At 39.0% G+C, this 23176-nt stretch overlaps 4 protein-coding genes across 5 annotated transcripts; 2 read left to right on the top strand and 2 right to left on the bottom strand.

The window, feature by feature from the left end:
* Window positions 1-25: 25 nt before the first annotated feature.
* LOC116195240 (uncharacterized calcium-binding protein At1g02270) lies at window positions 26-3517 on the bottom strand. 2 transcript variants are annotated; one of them, XM_031524251.1, is made up of 10 exons: window positions 3267-3517; window positions 3040-3144; window positions 2793-2898; window positions 2305-2525; window positions 2105-2181; window positions 1898-2006; window positions 1682-1807; window positions 1391-1501; window positions 1188-1295; window positions 26-1032 (listed from the first exon to the last, which is right to left on the bottom strand). In XM_031524251.1, exons 1-10 carry the CDS (start codon window positions 3408-3410, stop codon window positions 805-807), a joined length of 1335 nt encoding a protein of 444 aa, XP_031380111.1. In that variant the 5' UTR covers window positions 3411-3517; the 3' UTR covers window positions 26-804. The 2 variants fall into 2 exon arrangements, with proteins under 2 accessions (XP_031380111.1, XP_031380109.1); XM_031524249.1 differs by having other exon boundaries at window positions 26-1035; window positions 3267-3516.
* An 11241-nt stretch (window positions 3518-14758) lies between these two features.
* On the top strand, window positions 14759-16347 carry LOC116195697 (60S ribosomal protein L9-like). Its single transcript, XM_031525007.1, has 3 exons — window positions 14759-15222; window positions 15850-15972; window positions 16076-16347. The coding sequence occupies exons 1-3, from the start codon at window positions 14848-14850 to the stop codon at window positions 16160-16162; spliced, it is 585 nt and encodes a 194-aa protein (XP_031380867.1). The 5' UTR covers window positions 14759-14847; the 3' UTR covers window positions 16163-16347.
* Window positions 16348-17525: 1178 nt separating this feature from the next.
* On the top strand, window positions 17526-21075 carry LOC116195696 (stomatin-like protein 2, mitochondrial). The gene is made up of 9 exons (XM_031525006.1): window positions 17526-17870; window positions 18325-18568; window positions 18691-18840; window positions 19214-19271; window positions 19366-19458; window positions 19702-19800; window positions 20009-20100; window positions 20397-20456; window positions 20589-21075. The coding sequence occupies exons 1-9, from the start codon at window positions 17635-17637 to the stop codon at window positions 20838-20840; spliced, it is 1284 nt and encodes a 427-aa protein (XP_031380866.1). The 5' UTR covers window positions 17526-17634; the 3' UTR covers window positions 20841-21075.
* Window positions 21076-21508: 433 nt separating this feature from the next.
* LOC116195698 lies at window positions 21509-22475 on the bottom strand. Its single transcript, XM_031525008.1, has one exon. The coding sequence runs from the start codon at window positions 22144-22146 to the stop codon at window positions 21742-21744; it is 405 nt and encodes a 134-aa protein (XP_031380868.1). The 5' UTR covers window positions 22147-22475; the 3' UTR covers window positions 21509-21741.
* Window positions 22476-23176: the final 701 nt, after the last annotated feature.

The raw sequence follows: 23176 nt of genomic DNA, 5'->3' as shown, positions 1-23176 counted from the left end.
ATTCAAATCACAGAATTTCTGCACAAGGGAAGTCTGATCCAATAAAATCTGAGATAAATTGTCCATACAATTTCAACTCTTCGAACCTTTGTCATGGCAGAATCCATGCGAGCTCTGGTAGTGAAGCCTGACTATAGGGAAGGCATTGAGAAACTCAAGTGACGAAATTTCACGCACACACATGCGAGGGAAATGGGAATCTCGGGACAACCCGAGGTGAATAGTCTGTACAATTTTAATTAGTGAGTAAGTTTGGCAAGGCCAAAATTCATTAGAGACTGGGAAGTGAACTCCCCAAAGCTCTCACCTACAAAGCTAACTGTATATCCACATGAAGTATACACATAGCTACTGTCCTTTGTCATTCTCTTTCTTGTCTTTCCTTGTGCTGTGCAAGTGAAGAGTGCGCCAGTGGTAACTCGGCCGATCTGGACGTGAGAGTGCATATAGAGCAGTATGCGAAAGCTATACGGCCTATCTTGGAAGTTGCTTTAACAGGAAGAAACCATCAGCCTTAACACAAAAAGACTGCTCCCTGATTCGGAGGAAACCTGGGATTGATTTCTGATGGATATTCTCAGCATCCATATCTCAAGGTCGTCCCTTATTCCATCAAGACTTCTGTCAGCCTTCTCGATTCCAATGTGACTCATCCCCGAGAACAAGCAGCGGGAATTCCTAGGCACATAGCTTGGCTGCTATTTATTTGAAAATTCCACCTTTTGTTGCTCGAGATTTCCTCATCCTTATATTCTTATGAGATCCTTTTATGCAAACGCTGCCTATTTCTATACTGATACACTGTCACGTTGTCAACTGTGAGCATGGCATTCTTATTGGTGAGAACACCACGGTGAGCCGAGCGTGGTCTGAGAGAGAATAGTCCTCAGGCCACCTTCCTTTCTCCACTTCTGGGGGGAAGAGAACCGCATTCTTCACACTAAAACCGATGGTTTGCTTCCTGTCACCCTTTCCATCTTCAAGTTTATCACACTCTTCGGACCTTTGCTCTGACCAGGGATTCCATATTCGCTGCTGCAGTCACCATTTTTTCAATGTCATCAGGAGTAAGAAAATATGCATACTAGAATCCAGTTTTAGCTAAGCTTGGCGGAAAGATGAACTGCGTGAATGAATTTCCTTATGTTAATCTAGGAAGAAAGGTATCTGCAAAGAACAAAAGTCACCTGAAACTCTTCGTAATCAACAACCCCGTTTCCATCTATATCTGCTTGGACCCACAAGTCCACCGTCTCTTCAGCTGTGAGCCCATGCTTATGGCCAGTTAAATTAAGCTGTATCAGAGGTAAAAGTCAATTTTATCGTATTTCCACTCTTAACCACAGCCAGATCAAAACTCAAAAATCCTATATCACAGGAGCTGCCATACCAGACGGAGTGCTTCACAGAAACCAGAGTAGGTGACATAATCACAATTATTACCATCCTTCAGGAAAGCAAAAGCATCCTTATCCGTGAGCGAGGCTTTCCGGAGCAAATACTGAAATTAAAAGATGCCAACAGTCAGAGATAAAAGCGGAAATAGTTCATTCGATCCTCAAGATTATATCGGTAGCTCCCACTTCACTAGTTCGATTGAAAGAAAATGACCTCTGATGCAAGAAGAGGAAATATTTGCAGAAAGAATTCAAAATGTTCACTCAGAGGTCATGATGATCACCTTGAACATGCCGAACACTGCTTCACTCCAACTTGTTTTTAGCAGCTTCCTGTAGCTAATGGGATTAAGAAGCCAGATAAAGTCCACACCGCATATGTTCCCACGATGATTCCGGTGGCTGACCCACTGAGGAGAAGTATGTTAGATCATGTAAGATAAATAATAGTAGCATATTATATACAATGTCAATCGACACCGTTTCTTCCCGGAACCAACCTTGTGAGCATCTGCATCAGTATACTGATGAGCAGTGTCATAAGAGGATACAAACCCCTGGGATCTTAGGAACTCGTATACATGCCCTCTTTTGCTTCCATTCCAATCACTAAAAAATCAGCACGAGAGAAAACGGAACCCTGTCAGCAAAAGTTTTGAAGGACATCGATTCAATAGAAAGTGACTTCACTGATGATCGGACTTTACCCGCATAGAATAATTGGCAAAGGACTCAGTTTATTTTCTTTCTGATAGGACTCCACACATTGCAGGATCTTGTAAACCTGTCAAATGAAATCACATGAAGAACAGATAAAGGAATGGCATCTCAGTGGATAAACTCTACTGGGCACGCTGGTTGTAATCTGCAGAAGATTACCACACGAAAGAGAAGAGCTAGTTTATACCTGATGCAGGCGGACTATAGACAGACTTGCATCGTGAGGAAATAACAAGTGGGTATTCACAATGAGGATTTCTTGGTGGATATCGTTGCTTCGGCATTCTGGGAAGGGTGCAACTACTTCGACATGCAACATCTGAGCGACTCGGTCTCCACAGTCATTGAAGAGTACTTCCCGATAGTTGAGAACTCTGAAGTAGTCTTTGCGTACAGCAGTCAGCAGCCCTTCAAATTCCATCAAATGAAAGGTAAGTTCTCTGGTGAGAACAAGCCCATAACTGAACAAAATGTTCGATGAATTGACCAACCGAAACGAAGGACCATCAGATCACTCAAGCCATCATAGTAGTGGAACTGGTCATTCCTTAGCAGTTGAAAGTAGGTTGTCATGAAAAAATTTATCCATCCGTCCTCCTAACCCCCCGCCAACCCAAAGAAGACAAACCGACAGAGGAGAATCAGATTACCACATTTGAGAATTAAAGAACATACCATCTCCACGATTATTGGTTCGCGCGAGCTTGAAGTTTATATAACCAGCGTCACCGAGCCTCTTCTCATAAATATTGACAAGCTCTTCGTTTCCGACCCAGAACTCCTGCTCCAATCCATATAAGAAGAAAATTAGTCACCCACTATGGATTTCCAAGTAAATCCCGTTGCACTAAAAGAAACGCGAAAACTCAAATCGAAGCAATGGAATAGACATTGAACGAAAGGCGGAAGAAGGAGACAGAACCTGGAGACAAATGATCGAAGACCTCTCGCACAGCAACCAATCCAATATCCTCTGATTCCTCGTCAACCAATAGGCTCGGTAATCACTTTCACGACAACTCGGGTCCTGCATCCTCCCACAGGGAAGACAAATAGGAAAGATGAGTTTCACAAAGATGTCGACGCGTAAAGCTAAATCCGGGGACGGGAATGTAGCAGAGCAGGAGGCGAAATCCACATATGGAGAACCTTTTGATTGAGGCGTTTGTAGATCGGGGCGAGGATGTTGAAGGTGGTGCAGGTAATGCAGGGTTGGGAGTGGTGGTCGCCGACTGAAGAGGCGATGGCGTAGCTCCCAATCCTCGAGAGCCTCCCCTTCGTCTTGCTCCTCATCTCCGGGTAAGAGAATGAGAATCTCCCCGCCGCTGGATGAAAACTGCAATGGCGCGCCTCCCAGCCCCCCCTGAGGAAATATAGCTCCCGAAGATGACGAGGAAGTCTCGATTTCGTCGCTTTATATAAATTAACAGACAGAAGACAGAGGAGAGAGAAACAGACACAGAGAAGAGAAGAGAGAGAGACGGTGGCGATGGCGGGGGGCGGGTAAAAGCCGGTGAAAAAGTGAGGCCGTTTGGATTGAGAGTTAGCTGATTTTAAGTTTAACTCAAAATACTACACAATAAAAATATACATTTTTCAATTCAAAAATTTCAACTTTAACTTTAACTCAACACATTACACAATAAAAACATACGTTTCTCAAGTCAATTTTATAATCACATCTCATTTGTCCTTTTTCACAATCAAAATTAAAATCAAAATCAAAATAACTTTAACTCTGAATTCAAACTGCCCTAGTATTTTAGTCGGGTCAAGGGGGGAAAGCAACAGAATTACCGGTCCTGACGGTCTCCTTTCCCTCCTCCCTTCAGCCACCCATCACCACCTCGTGTTCTGCCACCAAGAAATTTTATTATTCATAATCATAATTTCTTTACATACTTTTTTTTTCCTTGAATAATATATTTATATTCTCAATTTTTTTATGGATACAAGAAAGACTTATAAATCTAATACAAAAAAATAAAAATTCTAACAGCTAATAAATAGTACAAATTATCCAAAAAAAAAGTCTAACGGAAGTGGACCGATGTTTCATAAAGGCTTACACCAGCTACTGCTAGTATCTGTGATCTTGTATATTTTTAGTCGCGATATAAAAAGAACGAACTTGACACTATTTATTTATCGTGTAATGGTCCTATTCCGATATGAATTTCTGCAATGTCTTGATTTTGTTAAAAAAGGTTGTAGATTGCTAAGAAAATATGAATTTTTATGATTAGCATTAATTATCTATTTTTTATGTCCCAAATAGAAAATTTATAGTTTTTCCCGGCGACATTACCATTGGTGATCGTGTGGTCAACCCATTAGCGGATGTTCTCAAATCTGGACCCTCAGTTTGTCCGACTTTTTCCCGGGAGCCCCCCGAATTCCACGGCTAGATAAAGGCGACCGGATAGCAATCGTGGTACGCTTTTATCGTGATGATTACCCCCCCCCCCCCCCCCCCCCCCCCCCCCCCCCAAATCCCTTTAGTAAAAATTTGATTTCAAATTCATTATATTATCTACTTATATCTATATTAAAAAGGCCACAAGGCTGAATAAAATAATCTTCCAATAATAAAATAATGATCGGAAATTACGTAACATCATCATGCGGAGCGTGATTGTACTTGGAGCGCCCTCTAAATTTGTTAATCACGAAATTCTTGCGTTCTTTATGCAAATTCTATTCGCAATGGTCAACTTTACGCGAATACACTAATGATATCGGTGTAGTTGTTGAGATTCATTGTTGGGAAACTATGGTACATTGTAAGTCGATGAGGAGTCAATTGATAGAGGAGTGAAATGGAAGTAAGTAAAATATTTTGGAAACCTTTTGTACTATTTAACTCAATATATGAACGAAATTTATTACTAAAGAATATAATTGATACATTTTCTGGCTTTATAAACTTTTGATGCCGGCGGTGGCCTAGTTGGAAGCTTCTTTTATACATCTAGAAATAATATACGGCCTATATATAATAAATAAATAAAAAGCAATAGAAGAGGCCGTTCAATAAATCTTATATTAAGTTAATACTTTAACGTTGTTAATATTAATCATTCCGAACAGCTTTATTCGATTCGACCTGTTAATATATATGTGTATATGTATTTAAGAAAATGAAGAGAATACTAGCTAGAGATTGGATTCTGTTCTGATTTTCACTCAACCATTATTACTTTGTACCAAGTTTTTTTTTTCCTTCAAGATTTCTTTGTACCAAGTTGTCTTATATATTTCAAAAAAGGGGGGAAAAAAAGAGTTGTTCAATATAATATCCCTTCCCGCAGATGTAAAAGGATATTTTAAATTTGAGAAGAAAGAGGTGGCTCGCCTTTTCTTTTAAAAGGCAAGTGCGTTTGCGAGTCCAGATTTGCATCTAAGATTGTAACTAGTATCGAGCATCTCATTCCATGCATATTCACGAAGGAAAAATTATGCGAAGAATATACGAGCGAATAAACACGCACGATTTTGAAAGATTTAATTAGGTTCTTGGGAATGAATTATAATCATTAAATTTATAATAATAAACGAATTTGATATCAATATGAAGTAACGTATTAATCAACACTTTATAAGATTGTAATTGGTATGGAGCATCTCATTCCATGCATATTTGCGATGGAAAAAATTATGCAAAGAATATATGAGCGAATAAACGCACACGATTTTGAAAGGTTTGATTAGGTTTTTGGGAATGAATTATAACCATCAAATTTCTGTAATAAACGAATTTGATATCAAGATGAAGTAACGTATCAATCAACACTTTACGAGATCAAATCAGCATGATTCTTCTATACCTCTGAGAGTAACTGATTATAAGAACTCAGAGATGGAGAAAGAACAAATTAATTCCTGCCACAATAAAGAATATCCATCGAGGAGAAAGAAGGAAAGAAAATATAAAAAAAAATGAAGGGGGAAAAAAGAAAGAAATAAAAAACTAAATAAATAAAAAGCAAAGAGACACTTCAATAAATCTTATATTAAATTAATACTTTAACGTTGGCAATAATATATATTAATATATATTTAAAAAGAAAACGCAGAGAATACTATAGCTAGAGATTGGATTCCGTTTTGATTTTCCATTCAACCATGATTTCTTTGTACCAAGTTGGGGTTAATTACTTTGGGGTACCAAAAGTTTTAGGGGTGAACACTTTGATACAAGAAGTAAAAATTGTAACAATTGGCCGTTATCAAATACATTCCGTTATCTCCATCACAATGCCATTAGTTCAATGATTACATGGCTTACGACGTGTTGATACTAGTCGAACGTGGCACATATATAAACTTATTTGGCAAGAAGTGGAAAAAAAAAAGTGCCAACGTCCTCAAAAATAAAAATAATAATAACTTGAAAAGTCGCCAAATCCTTCTAGATCGACATCTAGGTTTTCATGGGATCTCCTACATTGCTCCTGGTGTGAAAGTATAGAGATGTTGCTGCTATGAAAACATCATGGACGAGCTGAAAGTTTCAATTGACAAAGTCGGTGAAGCTCACGATCTCCGTGCGTGAGCCGGTGGCAATAATGTCGAAGAGTGGGTAGCGATACTAGTGTCGAAAAAGCTCACGATCCCCGTCTCTCTCAGCCTGTGATTCTCCATCTCCATGGGTCCCATTATTTCTCCATCTCCATTTCTTCCTTTGATACAATATGATTTTCTCCCCCTGTGTTTCTCCTTCTCCATGTGTTTGTCTAGCCCACCATCTCCATGGGATGATTTTCGGTTGAACCGGGCAAAAAGAAGACAAATACTATATCGAAAGTCTGCTACTAGGGTTGATTTTCTATGATTATCCTTCAATAGAGAAAAAAAATTGCAAACCCAAATCTGGGAGTAGGGCACCTCCGTCAACCACCCACCACCCAATTAAAGGCAGCGGCAGCTCAAAGCTCGTGTAACGACCTTGGTTTGGGGGTGGGGTCGTCGGGCGATGGCGCCCCTACCCCCAATTCGAGGGATACCAAGGAGATCTCTCTAATCGAGGATGGGGGCGCCACCGCCCAACGATCTGACACCCAAATCAAGGTCATTGTTAGGCTCTAGGCCCATCGATGGCGTCGATCAAGGGTGGGGTCATTGGGAGATGGCGCCCTTACCCCATGACCACTGTTATCAGAACCGGACCGAACTGACCGATCATATCGGTTCGATCGGTAATCGGTACCTTGTCTGGTCCGGTTATTTGGAAAATCGAAATTGCACCTTTAGACCGGTGACCCCAAACGGTTTTTTGACTAAATCGGTTCGTATAAGTTTGCTTTTATTGAAAAATTAATATTGCATGCATTGAGACTTGAACCAAGGACCTCAACCTCCCTAAAAGCCCTATGCCTAGCCTCTTAGTCATTTAGGCAATAGCTATATTTATTTACTTTTGATCATTCTTTATCTCTTTAAGCACAATAAAGGAAGAAACAACTTCAATAAAAAACCTTCTTTCATTCATTATTTCAATTATTTGAATTATTGTGTATATATTTAATATATCATAGTCTTTCTTAATTTTATATGCATTATTTATTATTTAATTAGACGTGCGATCCGACCCATCGAACCCCTGGTTGAACTCATAAACCTATGAACCAATACCTCGATCGGTTCAGCGTCCGGTCCGATTTTAATAACACTGCCCATGATAGTAAAGAGATCTCATATCTCTCGACATCCTTTATTTTTTAAAAATTTCTTCAATTATTTCATTTTGATTATTTATTTGTTTTATAAAAAATAAATTTTTTATTTTAAAATAGTGGTCATATTTACTGCTTCTTGAACTATGAGCAATCATGTCAGCATTTATTAACGGTGTTAATAAAAATTGATGGAATGTATTTAATTATAACATTTGTAAAAATTTGTGTGCTCAATTGTTACAATTTTTACATTTTGCATAAAAGTGTTACACCCTTAAAACTTTTTGTCTCCCAGAGTAATTGACCCTAACAAGCTGTCTCATCATTTTCAAAAAAGGGGGGGAAAAAAACAAAGAAAAAGGTTGTCCCATATATATCCCTTCCCACATACGTAAAAGGATGTTTGTTGAAATGATTAAATATGAGAGGAAAGTGGATTGCCTTTTATTTTAAAGGCAAGTGCAGTTGCAAGGCAACATTAGCATCTAAGATTGTAACTAGTATGGAGCATCTCATTCCATCCGCATTTAAGACGGAAAAATTATGCGAAGAATATAGGATGAATAAACATACACGATTTTGAAAGGTTTGATTAGGTTATTGGGAATGAATTATAACCATCAAATTTCTGATAATAAACGAATTTGATACCAATATGAAGTAACTTATTAGTCAACACTTTATGAGATCAAATCAGCATGATTCTTCTATACCTTCGAGATGAACTGATTATAAGACTCACAGACGGAGAAGAACAAATTAATTCCCGCCATAATAAATAATATCCATCGAGGAAAGAAGGAAAGAGGGAAAATAAAAAATGGAGTGGACTACCACTGTCGTCCTCAACTTATTCATTAATAATCATTTTTTCTTATTATATATTTTTGTCACCAATTAGCTCCAAATGTTGACATTCCGTCTAACATTTATACTCTTTCATTAATCTCCGTGGCGAAATATTCATGAACGGCATTATGTTTTCCGTCATTTTTCTGTTACGGAAGGGTATAAATGTTAGACGGAATGTCGACGTTTGGGGCTAATTGGTGGTAAAAATATGTCAAAGGTAAAAATGATTACTAATAAATAAGTGAAGAGTGACAGTGGTAGTCTACTATAAAAAATAGAGGGGAATTTTTTTTTTTAAAGTATTGTTCTGAGACAGAGACACAGAGATCTAGGCAGTCGGAGTTGCTTGAAGGGAACGCCCTGTCGTAGTTCCATTCATTGTTCTCTTCTGATTTGACACGGGCCGAACATAATCATACCTCCTCAGAATGTTATTCTATTTAATTGTTTAGACAACAATCCTCGGAATGGTACTATAGCTCGCTGGTTTGCTATTATTTTTGAGAAAAAATGTAGTTTTTGGTCCTCAACATTTCTTTTTTTTGCCATTGACCTCAGTCCGGGGTAGTGGTCAGTGGTGACACCCCCACACCCCCCGATTTGGGAGAAATAGATTTCGCCTAATTTGGGAAAAATCGATTTCCCCTTAATTTGGAAGGGAAATTAGTTTTTTAATGGAAAAATGCACAGTAGAACTAAAGTGATAAAAAAAATCAAAGGTTTAGGAGGAAAGTGGCAAAAAAAAAGTTTAGGACAAAAATGATAAAATTGCAAAAGGTTGATGATTAAAACCGTCATTTTCCCATTATTTTTCTTTCATATGATCAAGGAATTTTTGATTTTACATTTTTCTGATAAAAGCAGCTGCTTTATATAAATAATAATTTTCCATATAATTATGAATATGAAATGGCAAAAATGAGAAAGAGCTGCGATTGTCGAAGAGGATGTAGCGCAGTTACACACATTTTCGCATGATAATTAAGAGTTTTCATAAATTCGTTATGAACTATCCACGCTTTATTAATTATTAACAATTATATTTTACATTATATTTGATTGATTAATGTACATTCCTTATAATTGAAAAAAAAAAGCGTGGATGTGAGTTTGTGCTCTCCCCCCTTTTTCCTCTCTTTAGCTAGAACAAGAAAATGCTCCGTTGCAGCTAACGGAACCATGATGAAGCCCCCAGCCTTTACTTCATCTTAAATTTTTCTTGCTGAACACTGAGCAAGAGCGATAATACACATATGCTCCGCATTCGTGTTGGACTCCTTAGTCATCTAAACGACATACACGTTGTGTTTGATAATGAAATTAAGTTTGATTTAATTTGATGGGTTAATGACTTAAAAGACATGAACTTTGATCCATTTTTTTAATTTTGGCACGAACTTTTATTTTCTTGTCACACTAGGCATTTGTGCAATTTTATATCCATTTTGCTGACTTGACTAAAAACGGTGTTTACGAGGTAAATGATATCATGCCACTTCAATAAAAATTTAAACAAATTAAAGGAAAAAAAGTGATAAAGGCATTGATTGGAGAAAGGGTGAGCCACCGCTCCCTAATTGGAGTCGCCGGTAATCCGAGAAAGCACCGACAAACCTAATTAGGGGAATAGTGGATGGGCAGAATCGGGAGAATCCTTAAATTAGTGGTTCTCCCTATTTCGACGGGTGGGGCCTTGATCCCAGTCACCACCCTTGGGAATTCTCCAGATTTCAACGGATAGAGCTTCGATCCAGGTAACCACCCTTGATTGGGGTAGCCAGCGCATTCTAAGGTCACCGACGACTCTAATCGAGGTTACGGTGGTTACTTGAGACCCTCACTGTTTCTCTGATCAAAATATTTCTCTCTGTTTTTTTTTGCTAACACGGCGTGACACCATTTGCCACTTAATCACTATTTTTCGCCATGTTAGAAAAACTTATGGAAAAATGACACGGATACCAAATTTGACAAGAAAATAAAAGTTCGTGCGTTTTTTAGCCAAAAAATAAAAATTCGTGCCAAAATTAAAAAATAAGTCAAAGTTCATGCGTTTTAGGTCATTAATGCTAATTTAGTTTAGTTTGATTTGAGGAGATGGAGACAAAAGTAATTGGAAAAAATATGTGAGAGAATTTAAAGAAGAAAATAAAAAAATAATGATTGCGTTATTGAATTGAAGAAAAATAAAATAAAGTTAAATTTAATTTAATTTTGTAAACAAAGACATCATAATATCTTTATTAGCTACGACTACGATTTATCTTTTTATGTAACGAAATTATTACTAATTAAGAGAAAAGAGCACATGGAATGGATCATATATGGAGGTCATCTAGATTGCGGACTCCAAAGTTATCATGCTCGTTGGATAACAGGATTGATAGATGGAGTATAACCTTTCCGTAAGATAATTAATTGCATTGATTGTCCAATCATGAATATGATCATGATTATAGGACCTTCACTGGTTGAGTCGGTTCGACTAGCTAGTCGGGTTAGTCTTACTAATCCAAAAAAATAAAATGTTTTTTTACGTAGCATTTGGTAATGGAGTGTCACTCCAAATATTTATATATATTTAAGTGGGATTGTATTAATAATTAGAAAGAGTGTATATGAGAATTTATTATTAAATTGAAGAATAAGATAAAAAGGTAATGACTGTATTGTTGAAAAAATAATGAATAGTCGAGAGAATTTAATATTAAAAAATTGAATTGAATGGTAGTTAAAAAAAATACGTGAGAAAAATTATTTTTATATTGAAGAATGAGATAAAAAATAATAATTATGTTATTAAATTAAAAAAGAAAGAAAGTAAAGTGAACCAGAATTGAGTGAATTATAGTATTTTTCACTCCACAAACAAACCGTAACAATGGCCACGGTGCTGCGGAAAAGGATCCTATCCAAGCCATGCACGAGACGCGGTTTGATTAATCCAAGATAATTTGTGCGTTAAATATATGACGACAGAATTAACTCTAATCCATCATGAATGGGAAAGGGACTTGGATTCTCTCATCCTGGGGACCCGCAGAAGTTTGGATGTAAAAAATGACCTTTCCAGCGGAAAGTGGTGGACGGTGGAGATTGCCTCCAATCGTCAATCAAGTTTTTGATGATCACCACAACGCACGCGTAGATCTGATTAAGCATTCTCATCCATTTATTCATCATCGGTAATTAATTGGTATATACCATGTTTGTCGAACACGTGCGCTATTACGTCTCTTTCCATTCCGGCCTTTTATCGTGGTCCCGTGCAGCTCCTCCATCTGCTGCTAGCTAGATCTAATTCATTGTCCATTTTGGAAGAATCATTCGGGTCGACTTAGCAATGACTGATTTTGTTATTATCAGAAAACCGCTTTACAGCTAATTAACCTCAGCTAATTAACCTCAATTATAAATAACATCTGCACGATTGGAAAGATAAATATTGATGTCACTTTTAACTTTGCAGCAGTGTCGTAGAATGAACAGTTCGTCCTCCAATTAAAAGAAGAGGTTTGTATATTTGCTCGCAGAAAAGATAAAAAAAAGTTCTAATTAATATCCAATAATAAAATAAATGTATCATATGCTTTGGATATAATTGGTCTAGAAGTGACGCATAATTCAAACTAAGCTGTTAGGCGAAATTCATGAAAGGATAAATAAGAAGATATTTTACACCGAGTTAATAGGAAGCAAACATAAGAAACTTCATAAAAAAAATGAGGAATAATATGTGAAGACCCCATAATTTTTCGAGGGTGACTCCTGTCAGCCGTCCCTCGGTCCATTGATTTCTTGAAACTTATCCTTGGACTATCAAATAATTAAGGACATGCTTAATTTAGTTATCATTCATTCATCATTCTTATAATAATTATGGATATTAATTATCAATTTCATGTATTTTGTTAGCAGAAAGAACTGAATTCAAAGTAAAACAATTGCCAAGAAAGCAGCCACGGGAAAAACCGGGACGCTTGATGGACATATCTTGACGGTCAATATTCCTTTCATCTTATTTGACGAGGCAAATTAGGTTTCAGCTTTTTTTTATTGAGCATCAAGATCTCGTGGGAAATTCCGAGATGCTGGAGAAAAATACTTAAAATTTAAAATAAGAATTTCGGATTAATTTTATTATGTTCAAGAAACCCAAAATAATAAACGTACACATGACAATAATATATAGAATTTGACAGAAAACATAAGAAATTCAAAAAAAAAAAAGTGGACAATACGTTTTTAGGAAGCCATCTACATAACCTCCCGTACGATAACCGTGTGAAATAATTGGCAGATAGTATAATTATTATTCGGGGAAGGGTCGAGTGCTACGCGATAATCTGCCAAGTCGGTATGACCTGAGTCTGATGTGGATCGACTCTTCATTTGTCACGATCAATACGATTGGACCTGCTTCTGATTTCTGGAAACGACAAATTCCAAGAGCCCAATTCCTATAAATCCCATCCAATGCCAGAACGATCAAAATATCGACCTTTGTCGGGAATTATGGTCGGTCATGGCAAATGGTTTTTGCCAACTTGCCATGTTGCCCCACTGGGTGGGCCCAGGTTTTCCAATGATCGCATCGCATCACACTTTCACGAGAAAAAAAAAAAAAAAACAGAAGAGGAAATATACAATTTTGTCAGAAAAATCTTTTTCATTGCCAACATGATTTTTTTAAAAACATTATCCTTTCCGAGTTCATGAACACGTTAAAATTCCATAGATCCATATCAATGCACGTGCAAGTATATGTACGAGTAGTTTTAGAACGGGTTATATGCGTGAGAGGAAATTCGAACTTACAATCTTGTAAAGTACAATATGAATGTCAAAATTAAATATCTTTTTTTTGGTGAATTAAATATCTCCTATTTAATATCCAAGCAATGACTTTCTCTAGGAGATGTAATAGGATTACTAAAACACATCCCTGTTTTCAGGACTTTCTTGATTTATGTTAACGAAGAAAACTATTGGTTCATTGCACCTTAATATGTTGTATGGGGTGATCTGAGCGGACAAAAATGTTATTTGCTCTTCGATTATGTCCTTGAATACCAGAGTATACAAAAAAGGAAACCATCAACACGTATGAAAAACCTGCATAGTTCCTGAAAATGCAATCACCTTAAGACCAGTTCTAACAAATATCATACGGTATTAACATAAAGGCAAATCATATTTCTAGAAAATGCTTTGCGTGATCCAATTGAGCAAAAAGTATCTGCACCACTTGTCGAAGTTCTTGTGCTTGTCTGCATACAATGTTTCCATCACTTCAATTGGGTCGGGATTATTTCTGTGAGCGCAAGAGGTAGAGTTTAGCTGTTACCATATGAGGTGCCCTTTGTCCTTTTGTTGTAATAAGGCCAATTATATTAGCCTTTGATCTTCTCGTATTATCATTGACCCAATCAGAACTTAAAAGGACATGAACCCAATCCGCCTACCTAGTAGGAGCTGCATGAAAAGGACGCACAAAAACGAAAGATTATACTCAGGTGGATCAAATGTAAAACATCTTTGTTCCGGATCGAAGGCGAATATTACTGCCTTGCACTTCCTTTCTCGGGAAACATGCAGCTTTTTTTTTTTTTTTTCCTAGTGAAATACGGGACCAAAGTCCAAATGTACTAAAAGAATAACTTAAACGATTCAAAAACCCCAATCTATCTAATACTAGTTACATGGGAGGGCATATAAATTCTACCGATGAGAATTAAATGTAAAACATCTCTATTCCGGAGCGAAAGTGAATAGTACTATATTGCACACCTCTTTTCTCAGGAGATGTGCACGCATTTATTTCAAAGTAAAAACGGGGCTGAAGCCCAAATTCATTAAAGCTTAAACGACTCAAAAACAACAACAGATTGAATAAGAGAGCAAGAACCATAACATATTTCTTGTTCGGTAATAATTGATATATATAAGCCCATAAGGAGTGGGTTGAGTTTGGCAACCGTTAACACGTACTGGGCCAAGTCCAAATCAAACAAAAAGCAAAACTGGGCTCACATTTTACAGGCCCATATCGAATTAGGGCTTGGAAGAAGCGATGGCGAGAGCAAGGGTTTTGGCGTGCATCTGTCCCTGCACGCATAAAAGGGCCGCCGTCCGTTCCTTCTTGATCGTCTTCTAGGGTTTAGCTGCCGCGAAGAGGAAGAGGGAGAGAGTGAGCGAAGATGAAGACGATCCTCTCCTCCGAGACGATGGACATCCCCGACGGGGTAAGCATCAAGGTGAATGCCAAGATCATTGAGGTTGAAGGTCCTCGGGGGAAGCTCACCCGCAACTTCAAGCACCTCAACCTCGATTTTCAGTTAATAAAGGACGAGGAAACCGGGAAGCGGAAGCTGAAGATCGAAGCCTGGTTCGGCTCTCGTAAGACCTCTGCCGCCATCAGGACTGCCCTCAGTCACGTCGAGAATCTCATCACCGGCGTCACCAAGGGCTACCGCTACAAGATGCGGTTCGTGTACGCTCACTTCCCCATCAACGCGAGCATCACGAACAGCAACAAGTCCATCGAGATCCGTAACTTCCTTGGAGAGAAGAAGGTAGAAACTAATCTGTTCATTAGGTAAAAATGAGTCCTTTTTTGAAGCTCTGTTATGAGTGCTACTTCTATCTAATCCGTGCCAAAGACCAAATGGTTAGGAATGTATGACATAAATCCGGTTTCGGGTCTCTGCATGATTCTGATAGTGCCTACTGCCCACATAGGTTGTACATTTTCTCACATTGTATGCTGTGATTTCATTTTCAAAGGTGTGGCCTTTTTATCAGTTCATGCTGTAAATTAATTTGATTTGCCGGATTGGATATTTTACGGATTGAAATTGCTCAAGTGGATGAAATGTAATACTCCAAAGGGTATCTTGTTACGGATATGTCCTGTGATAACCTATGATGGATTGGAAGCTTCAATTGGAATTTATAGTGGCAGTCGGTGCAGCTTCCGTAGTCGATTCATATGTTCTGCTTAGGTGCATCATGTCCCAGTTATTGGCCTGGAAATCCTGTGCTGATACTTGGTACTGTGTTCTTGTCTGTGAAATTAGGTTCATTCAATTTTTTGTCTACCTTACCTCGACTTTGTTGATGTGCTTATGAGGTGTTTCAACATATATGAGTAAAACAAGTAGGTTGGGTAAGTCATTCAGTTTCGTTGATATTTTCTCCAGGTGAGAAAGGTTGATATGCTTGAAGGAGTAGCGGTTGTCCGTTCTGAGAAGGTTAAGGATGAGTTGGTTGTGGATGGAAATGACATTGAACTCGTCTCCCGATCTTGCGCCCTAATAAACCAGGTATACTCAACCCTCACACACGTTTATATTCCTGCGTTTATCGTGTTACTGGCTATTGAATTTCAAGTTTGCTGATTCCAGTATTAATTTATGTCTGGAACAGAAATGTCATGTCAAAAACAAAGATATCAGGAAGTTCCTGGACGGTATCTATGTCAGTGAGAAGGGGACCATCCTCGGGGAAGACTGATCAGAGAAGATTGATAGCGTTTATGTCTTGTATTTAATTCGGATCGATATCTTCCCATATGCAGTTATTTGTTCTTTCTATGGATAAGTTAATGTGGACAAAGGTGTCAAGCGCATCTGAGATAGTACTTTCAATTTTGTGCTATGAAAGTTTCGCTCCAAATGATTTGGTTTGTTTTCTCAAAATGATTCTACATTTCTTATTCTATCTTGTCCTTCCCCATTAGAGATGACTTCTTCAATGGTTTAATGCTCGTTTCGAATCCAAAACTATGCTTTCTTGACCTTCCCATCTGCTATTTCTTGGAAATGTGGTGATGCTATACAATTTGTTGCGAGGCTTATTCAAGAAAAATTTGTGATTTTGGTTGAAACATGTGAGAGTTAATTTCAGTTCTGTTATTTCTGTATCCTGATCTCTTAACGTAAATTGGTAGACGTGGAAAAGAAGAATTAATCTTCGTCACGTAAATGACCGAAATTTTGGGTCCTTGATGGCCTCTTGTACGAGAATTATTGATGTTGAATGTTCAAATGAGGCATGAATTCCTTTAAGATTTAATCGGTTGTTACATATAATAGTTTGGATGCTTGAGCTAACAAATGGCTAGCGTGGTGACTTCTACACAAACAGTTAAAAAAGTATGGACGAAATGATCCGTAATCAAGGTATCAACCATCCTTGGAACAGGCTGATGAATTTAAACAAAATTATTTTGTCCAAGTTAATAAAGACCTTAGCTTTCCTAGCCGTTTGCTCCATTGGCATCTGGGAAAATATGCTTCAAACTAAACCAAAGACCACCATGCCTAAGTCTGAGCCTCCCTAAGTCCATCTCTAATGGTCCGGCATTCCGATGAGACTAATACAATACACTATAGCGTGTAACTCCTCATTCAGTGTGCCGCATTAGCATGTGGAGCTTAAAATACTTATATATATATATATGTTCATATATATAATTCCTTGGTATTTGATTACAACTAACACATGTCACTCTGATGTATTGATCTCACATATTATTTTTCTCAACATTAAGCTACAAGGTTGTTAGCTGTTCCCAGGGGACAACAACAGCCTTTAATCCACTCTCCGTTATCGTCTCTGACAACTCCTCCAGCTATTGCCTTTCCAGGACAACCCAAGGCCGGAACATCGGTGTTCAACTTAGCCACCCTCCGAGTGCAAGAGGAGGACATTTGACCGCTTTGCCTGCAATGAATGGCATTGGGGGGTGGGGTGGGGCAGTTGGCCCATGAAAGCATGAGCCAGGATTCGGCCCAATATTGTACGACGGCCCAAACAATCGAAGCCCACTATCGAGCTGGGAAAGTCTGCGAACCTGGGCTGACTTGCAGCGACGGTCAGACAAAGACGCAGAGAGGGAGCGTTGCTTGGGAAAACAGCCATCAATCACTCTCGCCCCAGTCGCCATTTGAGGAGTTGGAAGAAGAGAAACAGAGCTCGAGAACATGAACAAAATGTTGAGGAATGGCTCCCTGCGGACTACGCTCAGATCCCTCCAGTACCTCGACCAGTCTTCTCGAGCTATTTCCACCTGCACCCCTTCGATTCTCAGGAGCTCTTTGATCTCCTCGAGCAACCCCTTGGGCCGCCCGCAGCAACACACTTCGCTTCTCCTCCGGCCTTCCCCGTTCTCCTCTACCGCCGTACGCTACCTCCGTGCCGGACGTGATCCCACCACCGGGTAATAATTTAGACACCATTGGTTATATGCTACCTATTCAGGCCAAGCTTGTATTCGCTTAACGCAGTCCGTCTTCCAATTCTCGTCTATCTTGTGCGCAAACTGTTGGTTTTTATACGTCGGAGTGGTTTTTCATGAAATGGGTTCAGTTCTTTGGAACTTCGAAACTTGTTTTCATCTGTGTTTTGTTTTAAGTTCTGCTTGGTTTCGGCATCTGTAGGCTGCGTACTTAAGGCTAAAGATAGCACAGCTCTGTCTAATTCCATCCCCTCAAGTGCATTGATATTGGATTTCACATTTGATTATGGTTAACAACATTAAGGTATTTCCGAATGAGAGGCGTTGTGTTGTTAAAGTGAACTGTGCGAATACTGAGATTTGGTTTTGTTCGGTATACAGCAAATTTGTTGTTTGTGGTGATCCGGAGCTATCTGATGTGGGTAATTTTGTCTAGGTATGAGATCTCACCGCCAGTCAATTGGGGTATAAGGATAGTCCCTCAACAGAGGGCTTTTGTGATTGAGCGGTTTGGAAAGTACGTGAAGACACTCACATCAGGAATTCACTTCCTTATCCCTTTTGTTGATCGAATTGCTTATGTGCATTCCTTGAAGGAAGAAGCCATCCCTATTCCTGATCAGTCCGCAATCACCAAAGATAATGTCAGTATTCTGATCGATGGGGTGCTTTACGTTAAGGTGTGTGTTTTCAACTTTTCTACTTTATAATTCGGTCTTTGTGAATTTGATATGTTGTATTGGTGTATCATCTACTTCAAGTTTGTTGATGAGGTGCCTCAATAATGAGGTGACGCCTGCAGATTGTGGATCCCTACAATGCTTCTTATGGAGTTGAGAATCCAATATATGCAGTCATTCAGTTGGCACAGACAACTATGCGAAGCGAGCTTGGTAAAATAACACTTGATAAGACATTTGAGGAGAGGGACACACTCAATGAAAAGATAGTTGTAAGTCGAACAATATATCTTAGCTTTATACAGTGCCTTCTATAATATAGTTGGTAGTATCCCCAAGATTGCTGATTTTGGGTAAATTCGAATTCTCATCAAAAGTATTATTCTCTTATAGGTTGAAACGGTACATATTTATTAAGAATGTTCTAGTGCTATCTTCTCTTAGCAAAAGCAGGCAGATCAGTAAAGTTGCTTATTTCTACACGGTTCGGTGCTTTGAAATCTACTTTTTCTATATTCAAGTATGTTAGTCTGCTTTGATGGTGAAAAAGGGTGTTTTATGAGCAGTTAGGATGGTAATGGTATATGGAAACTAAAGGGGTACAGGAATCTATATTGTTGTTTTGAATTGAAAGTACTTTTGCAGGAGTCCATCAATGTGGCTGCTCTAGACTGGGGCTTGAAATGTCTCCGTTACGAAATAAGTAAGTGTGGAGATATATATTATGGTAGTTATTACTTATTAGTTCCATTTTAACTCATTCCACCCCTTAAGTTTCACTATCCAATCTACTTCAGGGGACATATCTCCTCCTCGTGGAGTGAGGCAAGCTATGGAGATGCAAGCAGAAGCAGAACGTAAGAAAAGAGCTCAGATTCTGGAGTCTGAAGGTAATGTAGCAAGGGCTGTATCTCATAGCTATTCTCAATGGTGTGATATATTTAATGTCATACTGGATTCTAATTCTGGGAGATAAGCATCTTCTTATAGAATTATTCTGTTAATGCCGTAGCATGCCTTTAAGTTGCAGAAGAGGGGGGGGGGGGGGGGGGGGGGGGGGGGGGGGGAAGAGGCTGGAGCATGAACCGCAACATTATTGGTTCCTCAAATTTTTTTGCCTTGATATTTAACAGGAGAAAGACAATCAAACATCAATATTGCTGATGGAAGGAAAAGTGCTGTTATCCTCGCGTCAGAAGCAGCAAAGATGGATCAGGTTAACAGAGCAGAAGGTCAGTTAATGTCTATACACTCTTGGATATCATACTTGAATTTCAAGAACCGCTGGGCCCATAGATTTTTTTTAAGAAGATTTTGTTGCCACATAGATGATTCAGCATATTGTGTTGGAACAAAATTTGCTTTGTAGCATCAACATTGTCTAAGGTAATCATATTGATGCTCCGACTTGACAAATTTATATGATATCCATATCACCAGGAGAAGCCGAAGCCATTCTTGCTAGGGCACGGGCAACTGCAGAAGGACTTGCTATGGTGTCCCAGACTCTTAAGGAAACTGGTGGAGTCGAAGTAAGTTTTTTTCATTTTTTTGGATTACACAATTTTTCTGTTTTGCTGATGCAAGAGGAGTTCTCCATCAAATAAGAATTCCGGGATAATGATACCTGATCACAGAATAATATTCATTAATATCCACAGTGGGCTTGAATATGAGGTGTGGCCAATTATTCTTGAGCCGAGCAATTAAGAACATTTTCATTCAATCACTTGAAGTTAATGATTAGGTTGATCCCAAGTCCTGATGATGGCATATTCATCAGCTTCTCGTGTTGCTCAAGGAAATCAAGATTATTCTTTGATTGCAGGCAGCAAGTTTGAGGGTTGCTGAGCAATATGTCCATGCCTTCAGCAATATAGCCAAGGAGGTAACAAACCAAACACACCGATTAATCTTTACCTAAAAAATTTGGTTGTACTGCTCTTTTCTCTCCGTTTCTTTTTTTGGGTGTAATATCCATCCATCTCCTGATTTGTTATCCTAATGACGGAAAATTCAGGGCACGACACTGCTGCTTCCTACCTCTACTGCGAATCCAGCAAACATGATTGCACAAGCTCTGACTATGTACAAAAGTTTGGTCCGCAATGGCCCAAGTGATGGTCCTAAAGGAGGCTCTCCGACTCAGACAAGTGGAGATTCGGAGGACAGTGCTCCCTCCAAGGACCTCGTAGATGAGTTGTATGTGCCTCCCAGAAAAGAGAGTCCTAATAAACACGAGCCAAAGTTCTCACTTCAGAAAGGAGACTAGGAAGCAGAGCTTTCGTCAATCATTTTCGGGCAAAGTAAACCAATTGTGCGATTATCACTTAGATTCTAGTTTCGAATTTACTGAGTTTTGTTGCGGCTAAGATAAGATGTGTCTAAGACTCTCTTCTGGATAAAAGAAGGGATGTTGATTCTTTTGAGGACAATAGTTTCTTTCTTTTGCATTTCCAATCTATTTCGATAAATTCCTTTCGGGAACTGGCCCGATCCCAGTTTTTTTCGTGGTGCCTGAAATTTTCTTTACAACTATGTTTTATCTACATCTGGGATGAGAAGGGCAGTTGCATTGCAGAGGAGGGCAAATCAGGGCGAATTTATGCCCACATTCCGAGATAACCCCCAGAAACTTAATTAAAAAGCCTGAAAGTGCCACCAATTCCGAATGCATTCATGTTTTATGATTTTATTCAAGAACCAGAACACCGATGAAGATGACATTAACATTGAACAACCTGTAGTTCAAACACAATCCGAAGACTTTCAATTTGTTGGACTGATAAATGCTCATCACTCATTGCAAAAACCGCAGTCTCAAATGGAACGAGTTGAAAAGTTTCGATCTTGAGCTTAATCACACGCCATTTTTATGCAAAAAACAGTACCAGACGACGATCAGCAAGCGGAGAGAGTATGCGATCAATAAGCCATATAGAGTCGAAGTCAAGAACTGGTGTGTGTATATTTACCCACAAAGAATCAACAAAGCCACAACATCTGAATGAAGTATCTTCTCTTACGTACACAAATTCGGATGAAAAAAAAAACTAAAAATAGGAAAAAAAAAAACTCCAGCCAAATTTCCCAGCGGTGTTTTGTAGTGAGGAGACCAAACCTCGGAGGGAAATTCTCTACAATCATGAGCCAGCCTCGATCGGGAAGAAGGGTCAGAAGATACCAAAGAGGACGGAGAATCCGAGGACAATGAGCCAGACGATGTGGACGAGGAGCAGGGCCTGACCCGAAACCGGACCCGACCCGCCATTCCCGACCTCACAGAACCCTTGCTTCGCCACGCGGACTCCGGCACAGGCCGCGTCAGCGCAGCCGCACCAGTACGTCACCCCGTCGGAGCCGCACACGGGGTCGGTCCGGAAGCAATTGATCGGGCACGACATGGGCTGGGGCGACCCGTAGCAGATGTCCTTGCTCTCGTCCTTCTCTGACGGCAGCCGTAGAGCCGAAGAGGGGAACCCTGGGTCGGATCGGACGGCGGAGAGGGAGCAGAAGACGACCGCACCCACCACCACGAGGAGGAGGGAGAGCCTCCGGAGCAGCTGCTGGGAGTTCATTGACTTTTGGGTTGGAGGGGGAAGGGTTTGTGTTTCTGCAGCGAGCTTTGGGGGACGGGTTCAAAACCCGCCGGACGGAGGAGGAGACCAGGTCAAGGGATTAGGGTTTCTGATGGGAACGGATTTGAAGGGACGCCGAATTAGAGGGGGGTGGGGGGATCGGGGGAGCAATCGGCGGAAGGAAAATGGTAGAGAGGAACCCTTTTTTTTTTTTTTTTGGGGAGGAATTGCAGAGAGGAAGTTAGGGTTAGGGCAACAAAACAAACAACCGCCTTCCTCCTTTCTATTTGGCTGTCTCGCTCCCTTTCTTCCTGTTTCTGTCCGTCGATGAGTCAATTTTCTCTTTCTTTTTCTTTTTTTAATTTATTTTTCCACCAAAGCGTAACTTTTCTAACAGACATATATAGATATTATCGAAAATGAGGGAAGGGGAAAGTTCAACAATGAAGAAAATAGGACGAGGATTGAAGTAGAAGTATATTACTAAAAAAGGGTAAAATAAAAAAATAAAAAAATATAGTAAATAATGAAAAATGCTAAAAATTAATGTTTTGTTTAGCTTGAAAGTAAGAATTTAAAATCAGATTTTAATTTTGAAAAAAAATAGTATAAATGATTATGTATTAAGTTCATTTTTTGACTTTGTATGAGATATTTTGCTTTGTTGTGGGTAGAACTAAGTTAAATCACACTTTGAAATCAAACAAGTAAAGATTGGCTATAACTGAGATAGTTTTTAAAATACGTGCTTTAATTTTTAAAAATATTTATTTTTGATTATATTTATGAAAGAGCAAAATTTATTTAAAGAAAACCTTTATATTAAAAATATTTAAAAAGAACCTTGAAAATGTCTAATTTCTAGAAGGTGCCATGGGAATTTCCGGTACTGCCGTTGCCAGGGACAGAGAGGTATAGAGTAATGGACAAGGGAACGAATGATTGATCTTTACAGCTCATAGCTTCATTGTCATGTGAGTGGGGGGCCACACACCGATCTTACATGAAATGAAACGGTCCAATTTCCATT

This window comes from Punica granatum, chromosome 2, assembly GCF_007655135.1.
Source record: "Punica granatum isolate Tunisia-2019 chromosome 2, ASM765513v2, whole genome shotgun sequence".
Classification (NCBI taxonomy): Eukaryota; Viridiplantae; Streptophyta; class Magnoliopsida; order Myrtales; family Lythraceae; genus Punica; species Punica granatum.
Note: the sequence above shows the minus strand (reverse complement) of the source record. Positions and strands in the feature narration are given on the sequence as shown.